The sequence below is a fragment of the Cydia pomonella genome, chromosome 12 (assembly GCF_033807575.1).
Source record: "Cydia pomonella isolate Wapato2018A chromosome 12, ilCydPomo1, whole genome shotgun sequence".
Lineage (NCBI taxonomy): Eukaryota > Metazoa > Arthropoda > Insecta > Lepidoptera > Tortricidae > Cydia > Cydia pomonella.
The window spans coordinates 19,815,943-19,841,008 of NC_084714.1; the positions used below are offsets into that span (position 1 = coordinate 19,815,943).

At 37.8% G+C, this 25,066-nt stretch overlaps 2 protein-coding genes across 5 annotated transcripts in view; one reads left to right on the top strand and one right to left on the bottom strand.

The window, feature by feature from the left end:
• LOC133523891 (lysosomal alpha-glucosidase-like) overlaps positions 1-6,776 on the bottom strand; it is a 55,930-nt gene extending 49,154 nt beyond the window's left edge. The window contains exon 1 of the mRNA XM_061859645.1: positions 5,804-6,776. Coding sequence (XP_061715629.1) covers positions 5,804-6,177 — 374 coding nt within the window. The 5' untranslated portion in view covers positions 6,178-6,776. The remainder of the gene's footprint in view (positions 1-5,803) is intronic.
• Positions 6,777-7,022: 246 nt separating this feature from the next.
• LOC133523809 (mitochondrial cardiolipin hydrolase-like) overlaps positions 7,023-25,066 on the top strand; it is a 267,377-nt gene continuing 249,333 nt past the window's right edge. For 3 of the 4 annotated variants that reach the window (XM_061859548.1, XM_061859547.1, XM_061859550.1), the window contains exons 1-4: positions 7,023-7,611; positions 7,695-8,017; positions 8,263-8,348; positions 10,497-10,769. In XM_061859548.1, the coding sequence (XP_061715532.1) occupies positions 7,158-7,611; positions 7,695-8,017; positions 8,263-8,283 (798 nt within the window). In that variant the 5' untranslated portion in view covers positions 7,023-7,157 and the 3' untranslated portion in view covers positions 8,284-8,348; positions 10,497-10,769. Of the gene's footprint in view, positions 7,612-7,694; positions 8,018-8,262; positions 8,349-8,528; positions 9,006-10,496; positions 10,770-25,066 lie in introns of those variants that run through there. The other variant, XR_009800282.1, reaches the window with a different exon arrangement.

The following is a 25,066-nucleotide window of genomic DNA, read 5'->3' on the forward strand; positions in this document are numbered from 1 at the left end:
CACATGACTCAGGAACAAATATCCATGCTCATCACACGAATTTATGCCCTTACCAGGATTTGAACCCGGGACCATCAGCTTCGTAGGCGTGGACACTACCCACTAGGCCAAACTGGTCGTCAAATATAATAGTAATATTTACAATTTATAATATGACGTAAGGTTTGCAGAACTATTATTTACTCTCTACTTTACTAACTCAAAAAAAAACTCAATCGAATTTAAACTGTCGTGGGATATACTAACATTAAACTAATTCTACGGATTCAATTCAGCAACATCGCTGTTTGTCGCTACAAGTCTTAGGCGACCCAAACACCACACCACTATGCCCGCCTACTACTACGGCGCAGGATCTCCCCCAGCCGGTTCTCTAAGCGCGCGCGCTGCGTGCGACGCGGCGCGCAGCAGTACGCGAATCGCGGCCGTCGTGAACGCTGCTCGCACTGTTAGCGCTTGAGAAAGGAGACCTAGACTCTCCGAAACATGTCGCGCGAGTAACTAACAACACGTGAGTGGAATCCGTAGAATTAGTTTAATCAAAAAGAACTGTGAGAAATGGGTGTCCCGAGTTTTTCTTTGAAAAACCCTCTCTTAAAGGCCTTTCAACACTTTAAACTCCATTCTTATTGGTCTTGAGCTTTCCTTATATTATACAATTTTAATAAATCTCGTCACATGTTTGATAAATTGCCATAAGTCCTAAGCCTCTTATCTAATACTTTTCAGAATTGTTAAGTCCCGATTGATACCTTATGTCGAAAGGCGTAGAGCTACAAATTACTGGATAATAACAAAGAGAATTTTCAATAGAGGTCATGCCATCTTATTGGGAATCGGCTAAAGGTTGTGGCGCCATCGCTTGAAACGATTCCGCCATATCTTTGGCCTTTGATCCATTAGATGGCGCCACTTTTGATATTTAACAAATTTAACACATAGCAGTGAAAGAATAAGGATCAAAGTCAAATGGCGGACTAAAAGTTTTAATCATGTGTCGAAAGATGGCAGTAAATTTATTGTGGCTACAAAGTTTTCTTTGACAATCCACCTCTATTTAAAATTTTCTTTGATAATAAGCATAATACGCTATTCTCAATCAAAACCGTAATAACGGTAATATTCGTTTAAATGATTTGATTGCTATTTTTACAATGTAGTCAAGTCAGTTTTTTCAAAATTGATTTAAACTTTCATGATTTTTATACATTATTATAACCAAACTGAGTATTAGTTTAAAAAAATCTAGTGTCTCACGCAAGCAACTGGGCTATAACCGCGAAAATCGAAGTTCGTCAATTGCGGGCATTTTTCTCTGTCACTCTAATTAAGTCTTAGTGAGAGTAAAAGAGAAAGATCCCCGCAATTTGCGAATATCGATTTTCGCGGTAGGCCCCCTGGCAACACTTTCATTTCATGCTTACGCGCGGTAATAATTTCGAAACGCAGTTTTCTTGAGAGTGGCGTATCTTATGTTTAATATGTGATAGATAATTGGTGAGCTGGTTAAAGACATCATCTTGTTACTTTTATTGATACAATTGTTCTATTTCGGCTTGTTGTGAATCGTATAATTTAATGCCTAGGCACAGGTATTCCATAGAACGCCGGGAAATTCGAATCGTTACCGAACTGGAAATTAACCGGCGTTTTCGGCGACACGGAGCTGTAGCTCAAATAGTCATCGTTATGCAACTGTCTATTAATGTTAGGCTCGGAGGCACTTCTAGTTATCTTAGGCAAGGCTCTTAACATCGCTTCAAGGGATACTAGGATTTGTAGGAAGAGCGGCCGTTGATCGCGGTCGAATTTAATACAATCGTTGAATAAGCGCTTAAGAGCTTGAGGAGCATCGGGGCGGAGTAATCTAGGATCAGGTTTAAGCAGCCCTCGACCTACCATCCACAGTATCTGATCTTTATTATTTAAATTATTATACGGTAGCACTCCAGCCATTAGTTCGTACAACACTATACCGAACGCGTAAACGTCAGAGCGGAAAGTATAAGGCGCTGGGTCCGCCATGCGAATCACTTCAGGCGCCATCCATAGTATCGAACCTGTAGGTTGTTGCCACTGCACTCCGCCCGGCGACTGCGTGTTAGACCACCGCACTTTAGCTGTAGCTAGACCGAAATCACCGATTTTTACCGACCAGTCGTCTCTTAAGAAAATATTATTCGACTTTAAATCTCTATGTATAATATTTTTTGCGTGCAAATAGTCCATACCCTGCGCCGCCTGTCGCGCTACGTATATCAGATATAACATAGGCAAATGCGTCTCCAACACGTGTAGATGCTGGTACAGAGACGAGCCCTCGCACCATTGAGTGACTATAGCGAGAGACGGCTTCGAAACGCAACCCATGAATAGTAAAATGTTGCAGTGCCGCGTCTTACGCAAAACGGCGACTTCGTTTTTGAAGGCTTGCAGCTGGGCCGGGGTCGGGGTTTTAACGTTGAGGGTTTTAACGGCGACCGGGCCGTGCCAGTGGGCTTTGTAGACCGTGCCGAAACTGCCCGAGCCTATTCTAGCCCCGATGAGTATCTCGTCGGCGGGGATGACCCAGTCATCGTAGCTTTCTCTAGGGGCCAGGGCGTTCTTGACGGACTCATCTGCGGAGCGCGCGCGGGCTCGTCGAGGCCGCGGCGTTCCGGTTGGCGACGCCTGCGAACTCCTACTCCGCATACTATCCCTGTCCCGGTCATCCCGATCCCTGCTCTCTGAGCTCAAGTACTTGCTATTCTGCTGAGGTGAGCTGGTAGCTCCCTGTTGGTACCTCCGCTGCTCCATGCCCTGCCGCTGCACCATGTTGATGCAGACGTTCGGCGCCGAGTTCGATCGGTCGTGTTGGTTGAGCGATCTCGGATGCTGCTTCTGATTCGGTTCGTTCCTATTGTAATGGTATCCGAAGTAAGGCTCGTAGTGGAGAATGCCCGCCTGCGTCTCTGGGTTCTGGGCCAGTAACGCCGCGTAGTACGTGTCACTCATGCGGACCTGGTGGCAAATGCTCGGTACCTTGTTCGCGCATCGCTGGTGAAACTTGAAGTTGCACTGCGAGCAATAAAAGCCGTTGAAGAGGAGCCTCCGGCAGCACTCGCAGAAGGCGAGCGTGAAGAAAGTCTTCCTCGCGAATTGGTGTGAGATGTGAGACATGATCGGGAATTTGTCGAGAACTCTGACGGTCACTTCTTCCGCCTCTATCGTGGATATATCTATGTCCCATGGGAGCAGAACGTTGTCATTGGTTCTGACGACTTCACATACCTCGCATGTCAGGTTCCGAAGCTTCAGGGCTTTGGATAGCGCCTCCCTGAGACTGACTCCGGCCTTGACCGGGACGCTGGTGCGCTGCTGGTTGGGTAAGTGAGCTCGTAAGAATACCTTGGGCTGCCGCGTGAGGGTGTCAAACTTTTTCGAGTCATCATTGTCGATGGAATTCTCGTCCGGTTCCGGTGACTCGGCATGCAACATCTCCCTCAACTCGCGCTCCCTCATCTCCAGATTGTGCAGCTTGGATGTCAGCTCTTGGTACTCGGCCACATACAGAGCGGGTGGATTTTGCACGTCAGCAAATTTCGCATTCAAAGTGTCTATGTTTTCCCGAGTGACATTGATAATACTTTGTATATTTCTTAGTTCGTAAAGCGGGTCCGTAGTTTCGTCGCTGTCGGTGGACGTCGAGACGTTGTCGCTGTTGAGAGAGAGAGTGCCGGTATATTTCCGAAATACATGCTAATAAACTAAAATTTCCATAAATATAGGTAACATGTGTGTTAAAGTTTAAACTTATGAGCTTGTTTCTCGTCAGCACACCCTCAGTGTGTTCTATATAATAAAAAAAAAATCTTCATTAAAATTAAAACATTAATAACATTGAACTAAAATGGAATCTCATAAAACAAAAAGAGGGGTGCGGACTTGTAAAATGAAAACTTCATTAAATTAAGGATATCTGATAAATAATCAAAATCTTGACAAAACATATTGCTTTAATAACTGCAGACTATTTGGTTCATGATGTATTTGAAATACATCTGTAGGTATTGCTAGTAAAATATTCTAACTTATTCTAGAACATTTTGGTTGGTATTCATGCATTTTCTTTAAACATGACAAGCTTAATAAGTAATTAAATCCCCATACAGTTATTTGTCATTCGTTAAATTACTTTATAGGTACTATTTGTATGTACTTAGTTTATTTATTTTGTTAACACTAACTTAAAATAATGTAGACCAAAATGTTACAAGGGTAGCTCCGATACGGTATAATGTAGATGCCAGTGTATGCATGGTACACACATTTTCTTGAAGCACATTATTAAATGTATTCATGTATGTATGTGGTAAAATGTAATAGAGCCTAAGAATGGAACAATTAAAAGTATAATTATACCCACAGATTTCTAGAACCTATAATAATAAATTACCTATTTCTAGCTCTCACATATAACCCAAATTAGTAACATGCCTAAATATTTTGTTTGTATAATAATTTTGAGCAGTGAAGACTGAAAGAACTAGTAACACAGAGATATATGTTACCTAAATTTTCATGCCAACTTTCACGTAAATTAAGCACCTCATTTTAAAAAGAGAGTGTAATTTTGATTGTAAGGGAGCAGAATTATGGTAATGGCTTAGTGTGACTCTAAAGTAGCAATGTTTCTTCTTTTTTACCTAGATGGTAAGCCCCCGCCTATTCCTGTCTCTATCGCACGCGAATAATTATATTGCTGTCCAGCTCATGCAGTGACATCGACCACCAGCTTCATGGGCGGGACAGCAATATAAATAAAAACAAGCGGGTAAAGGTATGAACTTCTATGTGCTTAGCATCCTTATACAAATATACACTGTAAGGGCTAATTCCTGTATGATGACATTGATGACCAAAGTTTTAGACTGCTGAACAAGTTGAAATGAAATCTGTATTAATGTTTATTATGTAGTGTCATGGGAAATAACTATGCTACAATGTTGTACGTACAAGTATTCTAGAAGTAATGAAAGACTCTTTTTAACTGCAATAGTTAGTAGTAGGGAACTTCCATTTGTTTCAAAGGTATAAAATTTATGAATGGTAAAGGGCTTGTGCACAAATCACGCGAGGGTTTTTCGTCACAAATACACGTGAGGTCTCCTTATACCCCCCCTCCCCCAACGTGATCTGTCGTGATTTTTTCGTGACCCCCTCCCCCCTATCGAACCTCGCGTGATTTGTGCACAAGCCCAAAAGAAATGTTATTTAACACCATTGCTGTGACAATTAATGTAACTCGTAAATAGGCGGTGGTCGCGCAAAGCAGCCCGGTCAGTGGAGCCATGTCTTGCCAAGCCAACATGCCGAGGCATGTCTACACAGACCGACCTGCTTCACGTGGCAATTTCCTCACATGGCAGCTCATTCTGTGTAGACTTGCCTATTAAGAATACTTTTCATGGGATCATTGGACCCCCTACTGCAGTGAAGGAGTTAATTTATGTAACATAATTAATGTAATCATCTCATGTTGAGTTGTCGGATGTAGTATGAATCTGATTAAGTTGTGTTGTGTTATCACAGAGTTTAGTAAGATGTATTTATTTATGACATTGACTACACACATGGTATTAGTATTGGATATATAGACTGATAATAGGATGGAATATTGAACAGGAACTATTTTTGGATGTAAGGAAATTCCCAGTTCCAACCAGTACTGCGAGCTTGCCCTAAGTAATACTTGCATTTGATAGGCACATTGCAGGTCAGTTAAAGAATTTGTATAATTAAAAGAAGAACAAAGTTTTCTTACCTATGCTCCCTAGGAGAGTCACTTTCAGCCCGAGCTTTCGGTATAACTCCACTGAACGGAGACCCTCTAGTGGTCTTCGACGCTTTCCCAAAAGGCGCAAAATTTGACAACCGCTCCTTGAAGCTGACCTTAGAGCCGTTCAGGGAGGTTTCCAGCTGCTCCAAATCTCTGCTGGACGTCCCACCATCATCATCCACAAATTTCACGGGCTTCTCGCCCTCGTAGCAAATGCGATAGTTGATATTGTCGTTCAACGTCAATAAATCTGTTTTCGATCCCGGGGACTTGTCGCAGAAGTCCTCAAACGACACGATCTCGTAATCCTCGTCGTCCCGAGCAGGTTGCTCCGACGACTTGTACGGCACCTTCGGCATTGTTTAATCCTAAATGCGCCGAGACTCCATCTAATTTTAGAATCTGTTACACTTGATGGACACGAAGCTTAACAGTAACTTGGCCAATCATTATTCCTGAATCGATTGGATATCATTATTTCTCTAGAAACCAAACTTTCATATTACAATTATGTTTTTATTTACGCACTATCCGCAATGCAAAAGGAATCACCGTAAAATGCTAAAGTCGCTAAAGATAAGAACGTCAAATCGAAACGAAAATATACTCTCTGCCGAAAACGAAAAGGTCAGTGTTTTCGCTTGCAATCACTTGCAATATTAATATTGTCTATGGTAGCTAATATTGAGGTTGTTTAAAGCTGTCTACAAACCACACCGATATCGCATACAATTTTATACATTGCGGTATATGATCGATCGGTTGAAATCGTTGCACTGCACGTGTAGTTGGCAATGTATAGTTTAGCTCTGGACTGTCTTATTTCAAACACAGACAGAGAGAATCATACTGTCTTTATCTTACGATAGTACCAGCACGCAAAAGAAAGAGATGAGCATCATTTTCCTTGTTCTTATTGAGTGACAAGTTGTGTTATTATGGATATAGACAGATCATATGCAAATGACATGCAATTATCTGTGATTATATTCTTTGGTGTAGAGCATGTGTGGCAAAGATGTTTGGCTAAGATATAATTATGAAACTAATGAATTTAATTAAAGTTAATTATATTTTTCCAAGTATAATTTATTATTATATTTATTTAATAACTAAAGAAACGCATATATAGATAATTTTTTTCATTTCAGAAATCTACTAACATTATCGAAATCTTATATAAAGTAAATAAAAGAGGGTAGTTGGCAAAATAACGTGAAACGTAATATTGAGGTTTTAGTTAAATGCGTGAACAACATGGTGGGCTACTGATTACTTTAACCAAAAGCATTTTAATTTGTGATTTCTGGTGTTAAATCGATACGTGAATGAAAGCATCATGGACTGGAAAAGTGTTAAGATTATTTTGGCGTCTACGGCCACTGCAATCGTCGCCTCCCAAATAGCAAAAAAAGTGTACAGCTATTTTTCCGACGCAGGAAAATGCTCTCAAGAAGAGATTAATGACGAGACATGCAATGACACTTTAACTAAAAATCGTGAAATAAATGATGTGATTTTATTCTCGGACGACGTCGTTCGCCACACTATTCGAGTGACACCGAACAAAGAAATAACAATGTGTGAGAGTAGAGAGCTCAATTGTTTTAAGCTCATAAAATACATAAAGTCAGCACGTGAAACATTGGACGTTTGTATGTACTTAATAACAAGCAGTCAAATAGCTGAGCAAATCATTCGGCTAGGACAAAAGCACGTGCTGGTTAGGATAATCGTCGACAGTGACATGGCGAACACACCACCTTCGCAAATAAAAAAGCTTAAAGAATACAGTAAGTATACCACTCTTCACTTCCTACAGGTCTATGTTTTACAATTTGACTACATTGTGTTTATAACTTTATTAATATTTCAGGTTTTATTCAAGTGCAGACCAATAAAAAATCAATTTTAATGCATCACAAGTTCTGCATCATTGACGGACCTAAAGCCGTTAAAAGGAAGAATATTTTAAAAATGTACGCGGAAAAGCTAAACGTGCATGCTCAGTTTAAAGCATTGAACGAGAAAAAGCTGCATAAAACCAGACCTGTCAAGGGCTTTGTGATGTCAGGTTCCCTGAATTGGTCCACCCAAGCCATGGTCTCAAACCATGAAAGTGTGATTGTTACATCCCAACAGAACATCGTTGGTAAATTCGAAAAAGAGTTCGAAAGTTTATGGGTGGAAGATGAGCCGGTACGTAAACAATAATACAATATAATAAGTAAGTACCAGAACAAGCTAAGTTCGCAACGATTTTGATAGCCAGCATGTGAAAATGTTAAGTACACGTCATAATTTCAAAGATGTTTAACGTTTAATAACACTTGTTCTATCTGGGCTATCAACATCGCTGCCAACTTATCTTGGTTTGGCTTTCTACATTTTATTTATTTTTGTGTACATTATAATTATATTCTTTCACCTTTTACTTGTTTCAGGCACTCCTTACGACCTCGTGACAACATATTATTTAAAATGTAGCTGCTAATATACAATTATTTTTACCAACTATTCAACATCCACGGTCAGTATCACCATCAATTTTAATATTACAGGATTTTACAAGATCGATCGGTAACAGTAAAACGTATGGGCGTGAGCACTGAAAGTGTACTGCAGCCTTAACATAGACAAGTATTGTTTTTTTTTGTTGCTAATGGTTGGCTGCATTGACTTTTGACGGCTCACCGGCTGACAGTATGTAACCATAGACCATCCATGTGCACTTCAGTTTTGTACGATCGATCATATGTTTTCTTTGTGCAGTTTTTTCAGCCGCTGTAATTCGAATTGGTTATATTCTTCACGTGTTAATTTATACTATATCGATAGTAAAAACCTTATTCTAGTTGGCAAATCAGTAAAAAAGTCAGCCAAATATATTTACTGGAACTATAGTTACATTAGTGCATGTGCATTCTGAGTGCACGTGCTATCAATTTTCAGGCAAATATTCGAGATTTTTACATACAGGAAGGCCTGAAAGGTAGTGTTGAAACGATTGTAATTTCCGTAGTTATACCCGTGTTGATCCTCATTCAAAATTATACGTTTTTCGGTGTGCAAACTGCGCAAAATAAAGTGTTAGGTTGAGTTTTACATTTTATTTTGGTTAGTTACGCGTGTTTTCACGATGGATTCTTTCCCCAGGATTAGAGCTTTGATGGATGAAGTGTTTGTGGTACGTATATTAGTATACTAGCTGATAAAAAAATATTTAAAATGCAATTCAATTGCAAAATGCATTTTGAAGGGCACTGCAAAAAGGTCATTGCAAAGTGCGCTTGCATAGTAACACGACAAATATTTATCTTATGCACTGGAGAAACATACAACATAGGTATCAGTGTTATCAAATCAGCTTACTTAAACTTACTTTAATGAATAGGTTAACTTAATTCCTTTACTTAATGTGTATAAGTATGTGCAAATATCTCGTCTTCATTATTTTATATATTTGTATAAAAAAATGGATAAGTTAATATTATAAATAAGTTACCCTTGTATCTGTGCTATGTATCCTAGTAATAATATTACATAAACCAAGTTTATAGTTTATGATATAATTTTATTGTATATTAGTTGTTTGTAGTGTTCATACTGTTGCATCTACATTGGACTTATCTAATTGTGGTATATTTCTACTAGCTACATTCTGGCAATCGAGTTCACATCTTATATAAAGTATTATTATCAATGTGTGTTATTATTTTCATATATATAATGTTAGTTTATGTATTTTTTATTTTATAAAATATTATTTGCTTGCTAATATCATGATGTTGATTACAATAGTTATCATATAATTATTTGTTAAACTGCTACATCTGTGCTTGCACTGGATAGTGGTTTTTTAGCAATCTGATGAAGAAAATAATACCAAATTAATAAGTAACTTATTTTCCAATATTTTAGTTTTTAACATAACAGCTGCCATTAGGAAACATATTATCGAATATCACAGGTACTTTGAAAAATTAATAATGTTGCATAATTGCTACACAAAAGAATTTAGAACAGTACTACCAAGTCATTGCCTCATGCAAGTTTCCAAAAATTTGGAAAAGTTCTGGGAAATTTCATGATGATATCACAAGAAATGAACAAAATGGAAGTTTTGAAATATTTCGTTTTCAAAATGATAAGAAGTTTCCAAAATTATTCTATTTGACTTACACTATTTTCTAAACTTTCCGATGGCACATCAGTGCATGCGACAGGGAATTTTTACATTTTTCTATAAGTTTGAAAAACAAATCTTTCAAATCTTTGTGCTGTGCTCAAATAAAATTTTGGAAAAATATCTCCCTATTCATTCTAGACTTTGTGCTGTCAATTTATTGCATACTGTCAGTAAGTGTTCAAAAGCAAGTTCTAAAAAAATATAAACTTGTATCATATAACATTTTTAACAAATAATAAATAAAATGTAATAATTGAATCAAATTGTTGAAATTATTTTTGAATATGCAAATCTTTGAACATAATGCTAATCTTATTATTTCTCTTAGACAGTAGGCATATCAAAATATTGACTTGTCATATGTAACCTGTATTGTAGCAAAAACAAACAATTTATGATGAAAAGGTTCAATAAATAATACCTAAAACAAATAAATTCCAATAAAATTTTTCCTGATAAGCATCTCATGACTCATTTTCTTTGTTTCAGATAAATGCATTAATGATGCAACACCACATGTGCAGTGAAATGTGTGCCAAATATTCAGTGCAACCGTGTACCGACACCACACATGTGACGTGAATGTAACACACAAATCAATGTTCAAAATGTATTGTAGATGTGGACAGTTGTTCGAATTTACGTGAAAAATGTGTTTATAATAAGTGCGCTTTGGATGCAGTGTTCTCCGGTAGATGGCGTTGTCGTCGTTGCTGAGCAAGTTGGGATGTTCGTTCCGCTATTCTCCACTAGGTGGCGCTGGTAAGTACAAACACTTGGTTGTCACGGCAAACCGTTTATAGCGCCATCTACTAACGAGTAGAGCTCAACTTGTAGTTACTACCATGCTTGCTAGATGGCATTGCGGGTCCTTTTAGATGATGCTTGACAAAAATAATTGTTTAATTTATTTCTAATTTAATCTACTTAATTTTAAGCATTTCTGATTTGCCGTGAATAGTTTCAATCAATATTAATTAACACACTTATTTTTTTGAATTATTTGTGTCTGTGGTTTGCCTACTGGCATTTACTGCTTACCCAGAGGGTAGATGATACCTAACACCTACAAAATAATAAAAGTAAAGACATCTTTAATAACCTAGCAGTAAAATTATTATCTTAAGTATATAGGCATAGGGAACTACTAAGCGTAGGTAAATAGGTTCTTGATTTTACCTAACAATTTAATTAAAACGTTATTTATCCCAAATAATTTTAAGGACATTCCAAATCTAAAATACCTATCTTGTTAAAATATTAATCAAGTACTTAATTACGTTTACGTAAAACGAGTCTAATAATTAGGTAAGTTCACTAACACAAGTTACGTAGGTACGTTTATTAGTTTTATTACCATTAGCTCGCATAGCAACGCGTTTTGGTCATTCCACACCTAGCATCCATTTCCCTGAATTCTAATGCCAAGCCTGGCATAGCACCTGCTTGACAAATTAGAAGCTGTGTTGGGTCGATTCTAAAAGCACTTTTGAGAGTCGTTGTCATGGGCGTAGACAGGTACAGGCAGGGGGGGCAGCTGCCCCTCAAATCAAAAGCTCAAGTTTTACATACAATGTATGCCCCTCTGCCGCGTCTGCCCCCACCGGTGATATTGACTTGCCCCCCCTAATTCACTGGCTGGCTAAGGCCTTGGTCGTGTAGTATTAATAGTATTTAAGCACTTTATTGTACATAAGATATTACAAAACTCTTATGTCAGCATGGAACGTGATATAGGACTTTTAAATAGTCAATAATTTACGAAATAAAGCAATGGAGCTTGAGCTCCGCTCGGCAAACTAACCCTAAGAATTATCATAGGCATGGTTTTTGAACCGATTGCCATATCACCTTCCAACCTAGATGTAATACTATACATTATTTGAATTAGTCTGGTTTCCGTCCACTGTTTCCTCAACGAAATGTTTGATGTTCACCAATAGGTACACGAACGTACTTTGTTAAATATCATACGATCTCTACCAATTGTTTCTGAATAGCTATTTATAGTAATTATAAATGTGAAAAAAATTCTGGTATCTGTTGACACTTTAAACTAAAATCTACTTAAGAGGCTGTCAATACCCAATGTCCTTGAAATTGATGTTACTTAAACAGTTTTTTAAGAAAGACTATTTGTTTTAGTCAAGTAAGAAAAATATATGTTCATATTAATTATATTTCAAAAACCGTGGTCGTACTCGATACACGATTGAACGAAATCGGCTCGATAGAAAATAATTGCAAAGATTGGTCTTAAAATCACAATTAAACGGTTTTATGTCTTTATTGTTTTGACTTATGGGTCTGCAATTAAAATCACAATTTCAAAACATTTATATCTAAACCTTGGTAGAGTTAAATATTACACTAATAATCCACTTTTTTTTATTTAAATATTTTTCTTATTATTCCCTTGCCCAGGCCCAGTAACATGCGACAGTGCTATCTCATTTACTCCGATACAAATAGACAGTGTGCGCGCTTTAGGTATTGACAGCCTCTTAACTAGACAGATAAACTAAGCCGACTGTTGGACAAGGCCTCAACCTATAAGGATAACTTTCTTCTCGACATACAGGTTCTCTTCAAAAGATTACGGGTTTTTAAAGAGAAGTTGCAGACATCCATAGGCTACGGTACCCGGTTTACCTTGCAGGCTTGCCTGATTTGCTTCGCTTATTTTAGTTTTATTCAATTTTAATTTATTTCCATAATATGCAAGTTTACAACCAAGCCACTTACATAACGTAGTGGCGCCAGAGTTCGTCAGGAAACCAGTAACCCGACATTTAAATTTTAATCCAAGAAAATAAGGGTTTGATTTCTTAATGTGTCAACACTGTCCAGTAGTTGCACTGTTGTCGTAGGAGATCGGAGGGCCTACCGCGAACACTGAAGTTCGCAAGTTGCGGGACATATTTCTCTGTCACTGTAATTACGCCTTAATTGGAGTAAAAGAGAAAGATGCCCGCAATATGCGATGTTCGCAGTAGGCCCGCTGTTACCTACTATTATTTTCTTGGATAAAAATTTAAGTGTCGGGTCACTGGTTCCCTGTTGGTCAGTGGTGCCGCTACGTTATTACAATATATTATATTATCGCTGAGCTGTTCATGTCATCGTATCAATAATCGTCACAACTCGTCTTGTTAGCAAGTAATCGTGCTTGGGTTAAAGTCATTTCGTATTCCGTACAGGGATCTGACGTCACGTACTAACCGAAGTTCGGTTACCCATGTACGTATAGTATATTACTTTTCACGATACTTTCATATTGATTAATAGGTAATACGACATTATTAAATAATTAGCTAAAATTTATTATAAAAAAAACATTATATTTATTAATCCGCAAAGAACAGTATGAGTATGAATATGAGTTGAATTTTATTGCTAATACCGACTTCATAGCTCGCTATTAGTCTTACCGTGCGATAAAAACTCCGATGCCTGCATACGAGTATAACGCAAGTAATTTGACAGCTGACAATATCATACTGGTGTGTGCTGCATTTTGTTTAGTTGGGCCTTTATTTTTCTCGGTATAAAGTGCTGCAAAAATTACGATTCAACGGAGCCACGCCGTTCTGTCGCCTAAATAGTGTTTAATTTTATCAAATAAAAACCGACCAAGAGCATGTCGGGCCACGCTCAGTGTAGGGTTCCGTAGTTACTCTTCCGTCACAATAAGCTAAACTGGAGCTTAAAGTATAGTAAATTGTTAACCAAGGGATGAAACGGTACCTTTCACCCGAGTTAAACAAATAGGCAAATTTGCATAATCAGTACCTAATTAAAGTAAGTCTTTTTACTATGAAGGGGAAACTTTTTGCGATAACTCAAAAACAGCTAAACTGATCATGTTTAGTTATAGTTTTCATTTAATGTCTTTCTTAAGCTCTACTTCCACGATTTTTTTATATTTTTTGGACCTATGGTTCAAAAGTTAGAGGGGGGGGGGGGGCACATTTTTTTTTCCTTTCGGAGCGATTATCTCCGAATATATTCACTTTATCTGACTCAGAAAGAAGAGAGCAAGCTCTTAGTGGCGGAGAGGAAAATCTGGCGGAAGATTCTGGGACCTATCAGAGATGAAGATGGAACTTGGAGGCGTAGAAAGAATAGGGAGCTAGAGGAGCTGGTTGCGATGCCCAATATAATTGGCGAAATCAAGGCCACACGACTCCGCTGGCTCGGTCACCTAGAGAGGATGGGAGAGGATCGTGCCGTGAGAAGAGCGTATGTGGGGCACCCGGGTGGAAAACGTCCGTCTGGGCGTCCCAGATACCGCTGGAGCGACGAAGTCCTAAAAGACCTGTTCGCCCTCGGAATACCCAACTGGCGTGAAGTGGCGTGAAGATCCTGTTTGGGTCACTGAGCCAGTGAAGAAGAAGAAGAAGAAGATATTCACTTTATCAAAAAATGTTTGTTGAAGACCCCTATTAGTTTTGAAAGACCTTCCCAACGATAAAAAAAATTTCACCCCCAATTTACGTGTAGGGGAGGTACCGTAAAAAAAATTAAATTTTTAGATTTTATTGTACGACTTTGTCGGCTTTATTGATTTATATATCCATGCCAAATTTCAGCTTTCTAGCACTAACGACCACGGAGCAAAGCCTCGGACAGATAGACAGACAGACAGACAGACGGACATGGCGAAACTATAAGGGTTCCAAGTTGACTACGGAACCCTAAAAAATAGTATGTATGTAAATCATTGGCAGGCAAAGGCAGGCGATTTGTTTCCATAGATTACCAGTTCGCCGGACGATATCGGCCTGTCAGTTATTCGCGATTGTCAGCTTTTGCGAATAACCGAGAGGCCAATATCGTCCGGCAAACTGGTAATCAGTGGCCTCCTTTAAAGACCCTAGTCTATAAGACTATCGTAATATGGACTTTGTTATGCGCAATATGTATTGCTTTTCGTACATTAATCGCATGCTAAAAAAATACGTTTGTAAGTATAACGGAATTGTAGTTATTGCATCGTATTCTGGAAAAGCGGGATCTCCTGTCACAAGTACTGATATACTTACTAGGAGGTTCCAACCCTTTCTCAATTTTTAACACAATGATTGTGACCAATAAACGATTTTTCATTATCATTCTATGTATTTAAGTATTTGAATATTATATATATTATTTTCTGAGTACCCACAACACAAGCCTTCTTAGCTTACCGTGGGACTTAGTCATAGTCAATTTGTGTAAGAATGTCCCTATACTATTTATTTATATTTAATAATATGGTTTAAATTTCGTAACCGAATCAAAACTTAAATAGATAAACGTTTTAGAAAATTACATAGCGCGATTAATCTTAAAAATGTTTAAAGTATGATTGAGTCAGATGTCATATAAATAAGGTCTCTGTAATCATGTCGATAGAACATATCAGGGTTCACGGGTTCAAGTCCTAGCCGTGCTATAAATGTTTTATTTCCATTACCTACTTAATTACAAAGTAATATTATAACTTTAGCTCTGGTACTTTCCGTCGTTTCATACCTAAATAATTTAAAAATTATACGATAGTTTAACCTAGAATTTATTGAATAATGCGAATGAGTTGGAATTCGCGCAAGGGCATTATGTAATTTGTGGGATATTTGTTCCCGACTCTGAGAAAATGTTTTCTGTATATTTTGGTATATATTTTATATATCGCTGTTTAAGCGTACACAGTACGGTTTCATTGACCTGATGAGTCATATTTTGTAAAACAAACCAAGGGCATACAACACACAATTAACGAACTGATCGGCATATAAGCAAATTTCAGCGAACTCATTGATAAATCTACGTTTGGTGCTTAAAGTTGTTTTATTGAATTCCTACCGGAATTTAACCTCGGGGTGTATAGCTAAGTACGTTTTGAGGTTATTAAATGTAATATTTAGTTTAGTTCCGATTATTTTATATGTTTATTTTTATTAAAAGTCATTAATTGTTGTATATATAACGTTGCTGGATTCGGACATTATTATTTAATTTAACCAAACAATTGACATATGTATCAATAACATTTCGAACATCGATCCTTCTAGATAGTACTTGCGCTAAGCAGCAAATGTATAAACCCGCACTAATAAATAATTAATATGTAAACATGTCCTAAAGCAAGTGTATACGTTAATAGGGGTCCTTATCAAATAAAAATAAATTATTGATTATCTCCGAAATGGAGTTATTTAGAATATCGGTGTCTTTGAGAAAGTAACTGAATTTAATCTCAGGAATGCACCCTTAAAATTAACGGATAAAATACTGTGTATTTTAAATTGCAATCTTCAACTCAAAACAGTCACTGACCGAAATTTCTATCAACAAAAAAGGTAAATATGACATTAAAATGCATGGCCGACACAAAACAACCAAAATAAATGGTGAGCTAACCACAAAACATCCTTACAAGTAATTTTAAGTATTCTATGACCATTTAAACATGGTATCGAGCCCACAAATCCTCGAGCGCACAGATGAATATAAACTGCCTTCATACATTTAAATTACACTCCTTTCTTTTAATTTTTTGTCTAGGATTTTGACCTTAATGGGAAAAGGTTAGGCGGTAAAGACAAGTGTACACCGCGTGTATTTAAAATAAATTGTTTCACACCATGCGAAATAAAATACCACAAAAAAATTAGAAAAATCATGACCGCGGTGCGGTTATTTTCAGACACAATTTCAATTTTTTTTTTATACTACGTGGTGGCAAACAAGCATACGGCCCGCCTGATGGTAAGCAGTCTCCGTAGCCTATGTACGCCTGCAACTCCAGAGTAGTGACATGCGCGTTGCCGACCCTAACACTCTGCATCGTCGTTGAGCTCTGGCAACCTTACTCACCGGCAGGAACAGAACACTATGAGTAGGGTCTAGTGTTATTTGACTGCGGTTTTCTGTAAGAGGGGTACTTCCCCAGTTGGGTTCTGTTCTAGATCTGGAATGACATCCGCTGTGCTGTGCCCTGCCTCACAAAGCGAGATGACATTCACAGTGCCCTCTGATTTAGATTTATATTAGTCTGAAGTTAAACGTTAAACCAACAGTACTGATGATGTTGGATAGTTGATAGGTCATATAAGAAGAATTTAATAATCGTGTAGTTTAGTCGTTCAGTATCGGATATTGTACAGTCAGCATCAAAAATAGCGGATCAAACAAGGTTTCAAAAGTATCTACCATTCTGTAACAGCTTAACAAAAGTTGACGGTTCTATATGCAGAACAATTACGACTGTAAAAGATTTACTTTTGAAGGTGAATTTTAGAGATTTATCTATATTTGGAAAAGTTATCCGGGATATCAGATACTTTTGGCGCGTTGTTTCATCCGCTACTATTGATGCTGACTGTACGACACTAGCGTCCCAAGGTCCTAGTACAGTCAAAGGATTTAATTTGTGACTTATTTGGTACCTTGTGACAGTGACAATAGTATGAGGTCTCTAGCGAGTTTCATGTTGTTTGTCACTGTGACAAGGTACGAAATGGGTCACAAATTAAATCTTTTGACTGTACAGTCAATATCAAAAATAGCGGATCAAATAACGCTTCATAAGTATCTACCATTCTGTAACAGCTTAACAAAAAGTGATGTCTTTAATATAGAACAACTAAGACTGCACTTTTACAGTTTGAGTCTAAGTTGTTGTCTATACTTATGAACATGAATTTAATTTTTTTTTCTATATTTTGAAAAGTTATTCGGAATATCAGATACTTTTGGCGCGTTGTTTCATTCGCTACTATTGATGCTGACTGTACTATTACAAACCTACAATGAAATTTTAATCATTATTAAATGCAACAGAGTTGCTTTTGTTGTTTCGTTCGATTTTAAAACATAACAAATCTAATACTATTTTGTAATACGGTAATACCATTGATTCAGACTGCCTATTTTTCTTGTACGGTGGGCTTCTAGACTAACTCAAATGTAGGTCAGTTTTCACCACATCCGATAACACAAATTCTCCTCAAATAGCAGGCCCAAGTTTCGATCAAAACAAAGGCGTTAAAGAGACAATGCATAATCAAGCAAGCATTCTCATTTCAATATCGATTGCCGCTCTTTTTTATGCGACTTCCTTCGAGTTATGTCCATTTCTGTCCACATCCGGTGTTGTTAACCCTTAACAGCTTTGTTTGTAAATAAAGGATTTCAATATGTTAAACGGTACGTGAGTCAGCCGCCATTTTACTTAGTCTGGAGTCACTTTGGGAGCTGTTGCTCAAGTCGAATGATAAACACGTTATGTATAGTTTGACATACGCTTTTCGCTAAATCGTTATTTTACGAATGCTGACGATATTTTATTGTAATACGGCTGTTGTAAAATTTCGGGTTTCCTTTTCATTATCACTTATCAGTTACTGAATCAAATGAGCCGATTTTTTATGCTTTTGTAGTTTTTTTTATTCAGAAATTTATTACATTTTGAGGTTTGAAAATCTTATCATTCTGAGATTCATTCTTAGATTTAAAACTATATTGTAAAAAATCGGCCCAAACGTGTTTTCTAAACAACGGATACTTAGAAAAAACTTCGTGTTGTAAGTATGCCACACAAATTTAAATACCTAAGATTGTTTTTCTTGTCGTATTTCTTATTGGATAAACTGTGTTCAATTCTAACTCAGTCGAGCTAGGGAAGCATGTTCTTTTGACTTATAACCTTATAAGAAAATAGTCTGGTTAGAAATATCTCAACTTCCGATTGTATTTTTTTATTTTTATTTATTTAGAACACAAACAGTCACATATACAAATGGATTTTAAGTACAATGTAGAGTACTTAACATACTTAAGAATCATAGACCTGGAGGTTCATTATTAAGTACATAATGTTAACATACATGCTAACAGCATAAAGAAAATGAAATCATGAAATCATGAGCCATACTTAAATTCTATTTAAGTACTAGTCTTCAAAGGAAAAAAAAATACAATAAGTGGTAATACAGTAAGCAGGTTTGACATTACTGTCTGTTTCATTAATTATCGGATATGTTGTATTTTGCCAAGCAAGTTTCTTAGCTTTCATCCTATCTATTCGAGGTCGAACCACACAAGAGGGCTTAGCCACGATGACAATCGTACATCGACCAACGATGCCCTGAAAATCTGCTATATCTATTTATATTTGTACAGACGTTATAAAAGCTTTAATGTTAGCTTTAAAGCTATCAAATTGCATTTTTTACGACATTATAATAGTCATCTGAAGCGTCTCAAAGTGTCTATAATGATCTTTGCAAGTCATAAAATTCGTCGGTTAAGTGGCACCGCCTCGCTTTTGAATAAATGTACAATAGTCGGGCAGAAGCTAAACATAACGTTGCATTATGACATGAGCAAACTTTACGACCCGACCAACGACGTGCCAACCATACCAGCTTCCTCGCATGACGACAGGGATTAGAAACGCTCCAAATTCTTATTGTCAATAGACGAATAATTGAATTTTACGTTTTCTATAACAGTAACATCACCTGCGTTTGCTCTAACATGAAAAAATAGAGCACATCCCCAATATTTGGCGTCTCGTTACTCAATGTCTTTCCTTTATGTCGTTATGCGCAAGACGTTTATTGTTCCTCGCGAATTTTGCCGCGGCCGACCCTAGTTTCGTATTAAGCAATTAGGCCCTTATTTATCGGGGGCCACGACTGATTTATCGCTGTCCTGACACGGCGGTTGAGACCGTTCGAACGCGGAACGGCGGACGCCTTCCCGCCAGGTGTGCTCGAATTATGAATCTAGCTTTGTTCGGCTTCGTTTCGTTTCACAATGGATGCAAGATTTGCACAAAAACGTCTCAGAAAGGGGGCTTTGAAAAAAACTGGTGCAGGCGATGCAAAGCAAACGGTTGGCCGCGGCGCGCCGGACGCCGTCGCGTGCCACGTTTTATTTTGATTTTAATAGGTTTTATACCGGCTCGGCGGCGCGAGCGCAGCTTGACGCGTTCGTCGCTCCCGCGCTTTATAATTAAAAAAGCACATTTTACTATAATCACCTTAAAAAAATACACCTTTAAGCGTTTCAACCGTGGTATTGCCTTCGAGACTGACGTTACGCTGCTTGAGGCTTGCATGCAAAATGTGGACTTTAAATTTCGTTGATAGCATCTGTCAAATGTGTTCACGTGTGGTTCGTGGTACGTTATGTAAACGTATGTAGATTGGGTCCGTGTGTACGCCGCGGCATTCCTGGCGTGCCTTAGAGGTCTATGCGCTGTGGGAACTCAGCAATAATTACTCGCTGCACCTGCATCCTAATTGTAATTTAAAACGTGTGTTTATCCTTTGAATAGATCATCGAAAGTTATTTATCGTTTTCGTAATACAACTCGAAAAATAAGAGAAAAAGATGCCTAATATCTTAGTATTTCATTTACCTACTGTTTTCTTACATTTCGTTCTGTGGGATGAGTAATTACCAAGAGTGATTACTTATCTGCTGTCGGTATCTAGAATGGACCAATAAAATTGTTAATTTACGTTTGCTTGTAGCGGACAGAATAGTAAAGTCATTATATTATACAAAAGCAAAATCCCACGATTTGTGCAAAGTGGTTTCTCCATTCGGTTAAGTGTAGGTTGAAACCATTATAGTCTAAGAGAGAGAAGGAGAGAGAGAGAAATATGAGACTGCAGTTAAATTTAACCGCTTTGCATACAGACAACTGAACAATATCCTTCAAATGGTTTGAATCGATATCCACCGGCTTGCATATTTCGAGTCAGCGTCTTATCATTCAAGTAAGGAATAGTAAGCGTTTGGCTATGGCTTCCAGCTATGATAGACGCCCAGCCACTATTGTGTACAAGATTATGTCCGACCGAAGTTTCGATTTCGGCATAAATATCATGTTTCGGGCGAAAGTTCGATGTGTGCCGAAACTAGAGCAAAACCGAACATTTTTTCCCACAAAAACCGGTTTCGGTTTGACATTAGCACAAAACTGATTAATGTCTCACGGTTAAATTAAAACGCTTGTTTCTTCTACATATACCATTCTTATAACTACTGCATGCGAGTATCTGATTTGCCTATAACGGAAACTGAACCCATGACCTTTGGCTTCGCTATCACATCGTTATGATACAAGTAACCTTCCTGAATGCAACTTATTTGTTAAATTGTTAACTTGGATAACGCGTTGTACACACGGTTACCTAACATTTATCGTTATTTTCAGTTGAACTTCAAAATGGCGATGTCGTCTCGATAATATTTTTTTTAGGATTTTGAACATTAATGTTGTTTTAAAATGTAATATTGATAGCTTATTATGCAGTTACTCGTAATAAACGTGGAAGTGTGCAGCTAATGAAAAATAATCTTGAATCGCGATAAACTGTCGAACTCATATTCATGCGGTTTTCACCTATCAGTAGATTGATGTGTTTCATCTATCAGTGATTCCTGATGACGGTTTCAGTGTACAATTTGTTAAGGTTTTGTACCCGTGCGATGCCAGAGCGGGTCGGTAGTCAATGTTATGGAAGCCAGAAGAAAAACGAAGAAGAATCTTCGATCGTCTCGGGACCTCTTTATCTTTAGACAACAATAGTTGTTTTAATAGTTTGAGTTTACACTTACGTTTTATATAGTTTTGTAATATACATAAATCTGTCGGTTGAAGTTTTAAAGCGTTTTTAAAGGGAGATAAATAAGGCAATCTATTTTAAAATGAATAAATTTACGATTCACGCAGTAACTCGCGTTTTTTTTTAGAGCTTCTATACAAATGAATAGGAGCTTTTACTGCTTCTTAAACTCTATTAAAATGCTTAATATTCCAATCGTACAGTAATATATATCACCTTTTCATTAGAAAAGCCATGTAAAATGGTCTAATGATGATGTTCCTATAACGAACGATAATTTTTATAGAAAACATTAATCGAAACATAAATTATATATTTAAGTTTCCGTTGGCGTTTTCTATAATCTCGATAGAGTGTGCCATCTGTCATCACGATACATTTTTTTGTTTTCGTTTGGCGTCAGTTCCACGTCTGTGCGCCGGATTCCAACTTGTATACCCCATTTCATTTACCATGGCGGTGGGTGTCTACTTGAAACTGCCCAAAGAGAACCATAATGTCGATCTATTGTTTAACAATTGCTTTACGAGCTTTGCTCTTCAAAGCCCGCGTGTTGTCAAATAATTATACATAAGGATCAATACTGGAACGTTGCCGGGTATCTTTTATTGTCACTTCTTGTATTGTTTACACCTAATGACCGTCTTAAGTGGATTTCCGCCATGGTAAATGAAATGGGGTATACCTTAAAGCTGACAACCAGAATCTGACATACAGCCGCCGGGCAGAGACTGCACCGTCGGCTCCGCTGCTGCGTGATCACGTGATCACTTACGAAGATCAGTTACGAAATCTATTTTTTTAATATGTCATTCTTGTTTATCTTTATTGCATAAATAATAAAATATAGATTATAGCCTCGAATTATTTTATGGAAATTGATTCTTTAGCAGTTTACGGTTTACTTTACTTTGGACAGCTCAATGACAAACAAATTTACTTGAACCGCAATTTTTTTTTATACTACGTCGGTGGCAAACAAGCATACGGCCCGCCTCCAGAGGAGTTACATGCGCGTTGCCGACCCTAAAACCCCCCCCCTCGTTGAGCTCTGGCCACCAATGCAATGCAATGGCAAATTGCTAAATAATCAACTTCCTCGACCGTACAATTTAGGTACTCCATAACAAAAAAACATTTTTACTAACTTGTTATTGATGGAATTTATTTTCACGGCGCTCAATAAGCTTATTTGATCGATTCGATGCGTGACATGTCTGTCAATCACGAAGTGTCAATGCGTTCCCGCGGCTGTCAACGTTTGAATGGAATTGGTTTGGGATTAACGCTGCGGGTGCCTTGTCGTCTATGGTATGCCATGAAATAACAGTACATTGTGCAATTTCTGCAGCCCTTGCTACTATGGACAGTTACTTGTACGATGTATTTATTGGCTGACATCGGTAACGGGAGTCAAATATAGTCGAGGATGCAAGGTGTAGGTAAAAGTAATACACAGATCAACCTAGTCTGACAGTAAGTGCCTGTACAAGAGTAAATCAATTTGTTTGTAGCAAAGGCCTAGATGTTAGCCTTAAAAGCCTCCATTCTGAGAGAACTAGAAATCACCAAACGACTCAACAATCTGCCAGGACAGGGCTCTCAGATTCTTTGTGCACATAATGCGATCGCCACACCGCAGCCTTGAACGTGACATCATACTGGGTCAAGTTGAAGAGCCCCTGTAAGATGGTCTGATTCCATAAGACCAGCATGTGTTTCCATGCAGAGGGCAGCCCACATAGCTTTTGATCGCGTTGAATGGCGGGACATAGTTGTTGGTCACGATCCTCAGGCATGAGGCAACGACGAAGAAGTAGCCTTAAAAAAACAGTGGTATGATTATTCATTCGATTATTGCTAAGCAGTTACGATCCTGTAGACAAGCGCCGGCTCGCTCCATGCGCCGCGCTTCTAATGAAGTTGATTTTGATATCACTGGCAGTAATTTCAATGACAAATTGAAGTGCTGGGGTATAAAAAGTAGATTTGTTTACAGTCTACCAACGGACAGTCGGTAATAAAAGCTAAACAATTCCAAGTGTGCAGTAACACAGTCATAATCCGGAGCGGAAGCCACGGTTAATAATGTGTTTTTGTGGCGTATAACTTACTGGTGATTATGGCATACTCGTAAAGCGGACGGCGGCGCGCGCGCTGCCCAGATATTCAGAATTGCTAGCATAAGCTTATTATGCTAAAAACTGCGATATGGCATAATTAGTCGGAATGGTACCTGGGCGAATTAACTTTTAGAGCGATACTAATCCAACAACAAGCGGTTTGGTCTCCGATAGATCTGAAATTACAATTGAAAACAATTATTAAATTTGAAAACGTGATTTCTAGAGACATTTTTGGTGACGCGAAAAGTGTCGGTCTAAATTGTCTAAAAGTTGATTCGCTTTAGGTACACTTACATCTTTCGAACAGTTAAGTAGTGGAACTCAGTTGTAACTAACTATAACTTGTAGTTTTTTTTAATCTTTCTTTTGGACAAATTTACAACCTAAAATGTAAAAAAAAAAACTTCTCATTAATAAAGTATTTTTTTCTGAGCGTAGGCTGCATTTGCTGCTTGCAAGACTAACTACAGCCTCCAATCACCGCCACAGTACCGTAAACGATCATAGCCTTAAATAAGTGATAAAGTGATGTTTTTAGTGAATAGATACATTTTCGGTGGCTCATATGGACTCCTTCTAAAACCTTGCAGTGGCGCTTTGCTTTTGACATGTTTTTCCTTAAGATTGCACATAATATTTTTTTACTTCAAAATCGCATTAATTAACGTAGGGTGAACACTTTTGTAATAACAATTACCAACCCGCAACTGGGCTATTTTATAAAAAAAAAATGTGTTGTCCCTGCTCAGAATCACGAGCTTTCTATCCTAATAGGAGTAAAAGTGTTCAAAAGCTCCATACATTTTTCGTACGTTCCGTTCCGTTACGGTTAAACAAAGTCTATAAAAATGGTAACGGACTGCTGCCTACTCGGCATCCATGGAATAAAAAAAGGAACCTCGACACAAAAAGAAGTAGGTAGGTCGAAATTTTCTATTAAATCTACCACGAAGCTCCGGATTAATCGTTAGCGAGGCACGGAATCTAGATGCTTGTATTAAAAAAAACTGTTGCCTTTGAAATGTTTATGGGGAAATGGAAATTACTACGCGCATGCGCCTGAACACAATCATACAATGTATCATACAATTAACATATGGTTATGATACCATCGTGCGCGAAGATGAGCGCAATTAAGTTTTTCCTGTTTGCCCTAATTCGAAATAATTGTAACTTCGCGTGGGGTAAATTAGAACCACTGAAACTATGATAACCAATAACAATATATAATAATAATACTAATAATTCAGCCTATATACGTCCCACTGCTGGGCACAGGCCTCCTCTCATGTGCGAGAGGGCT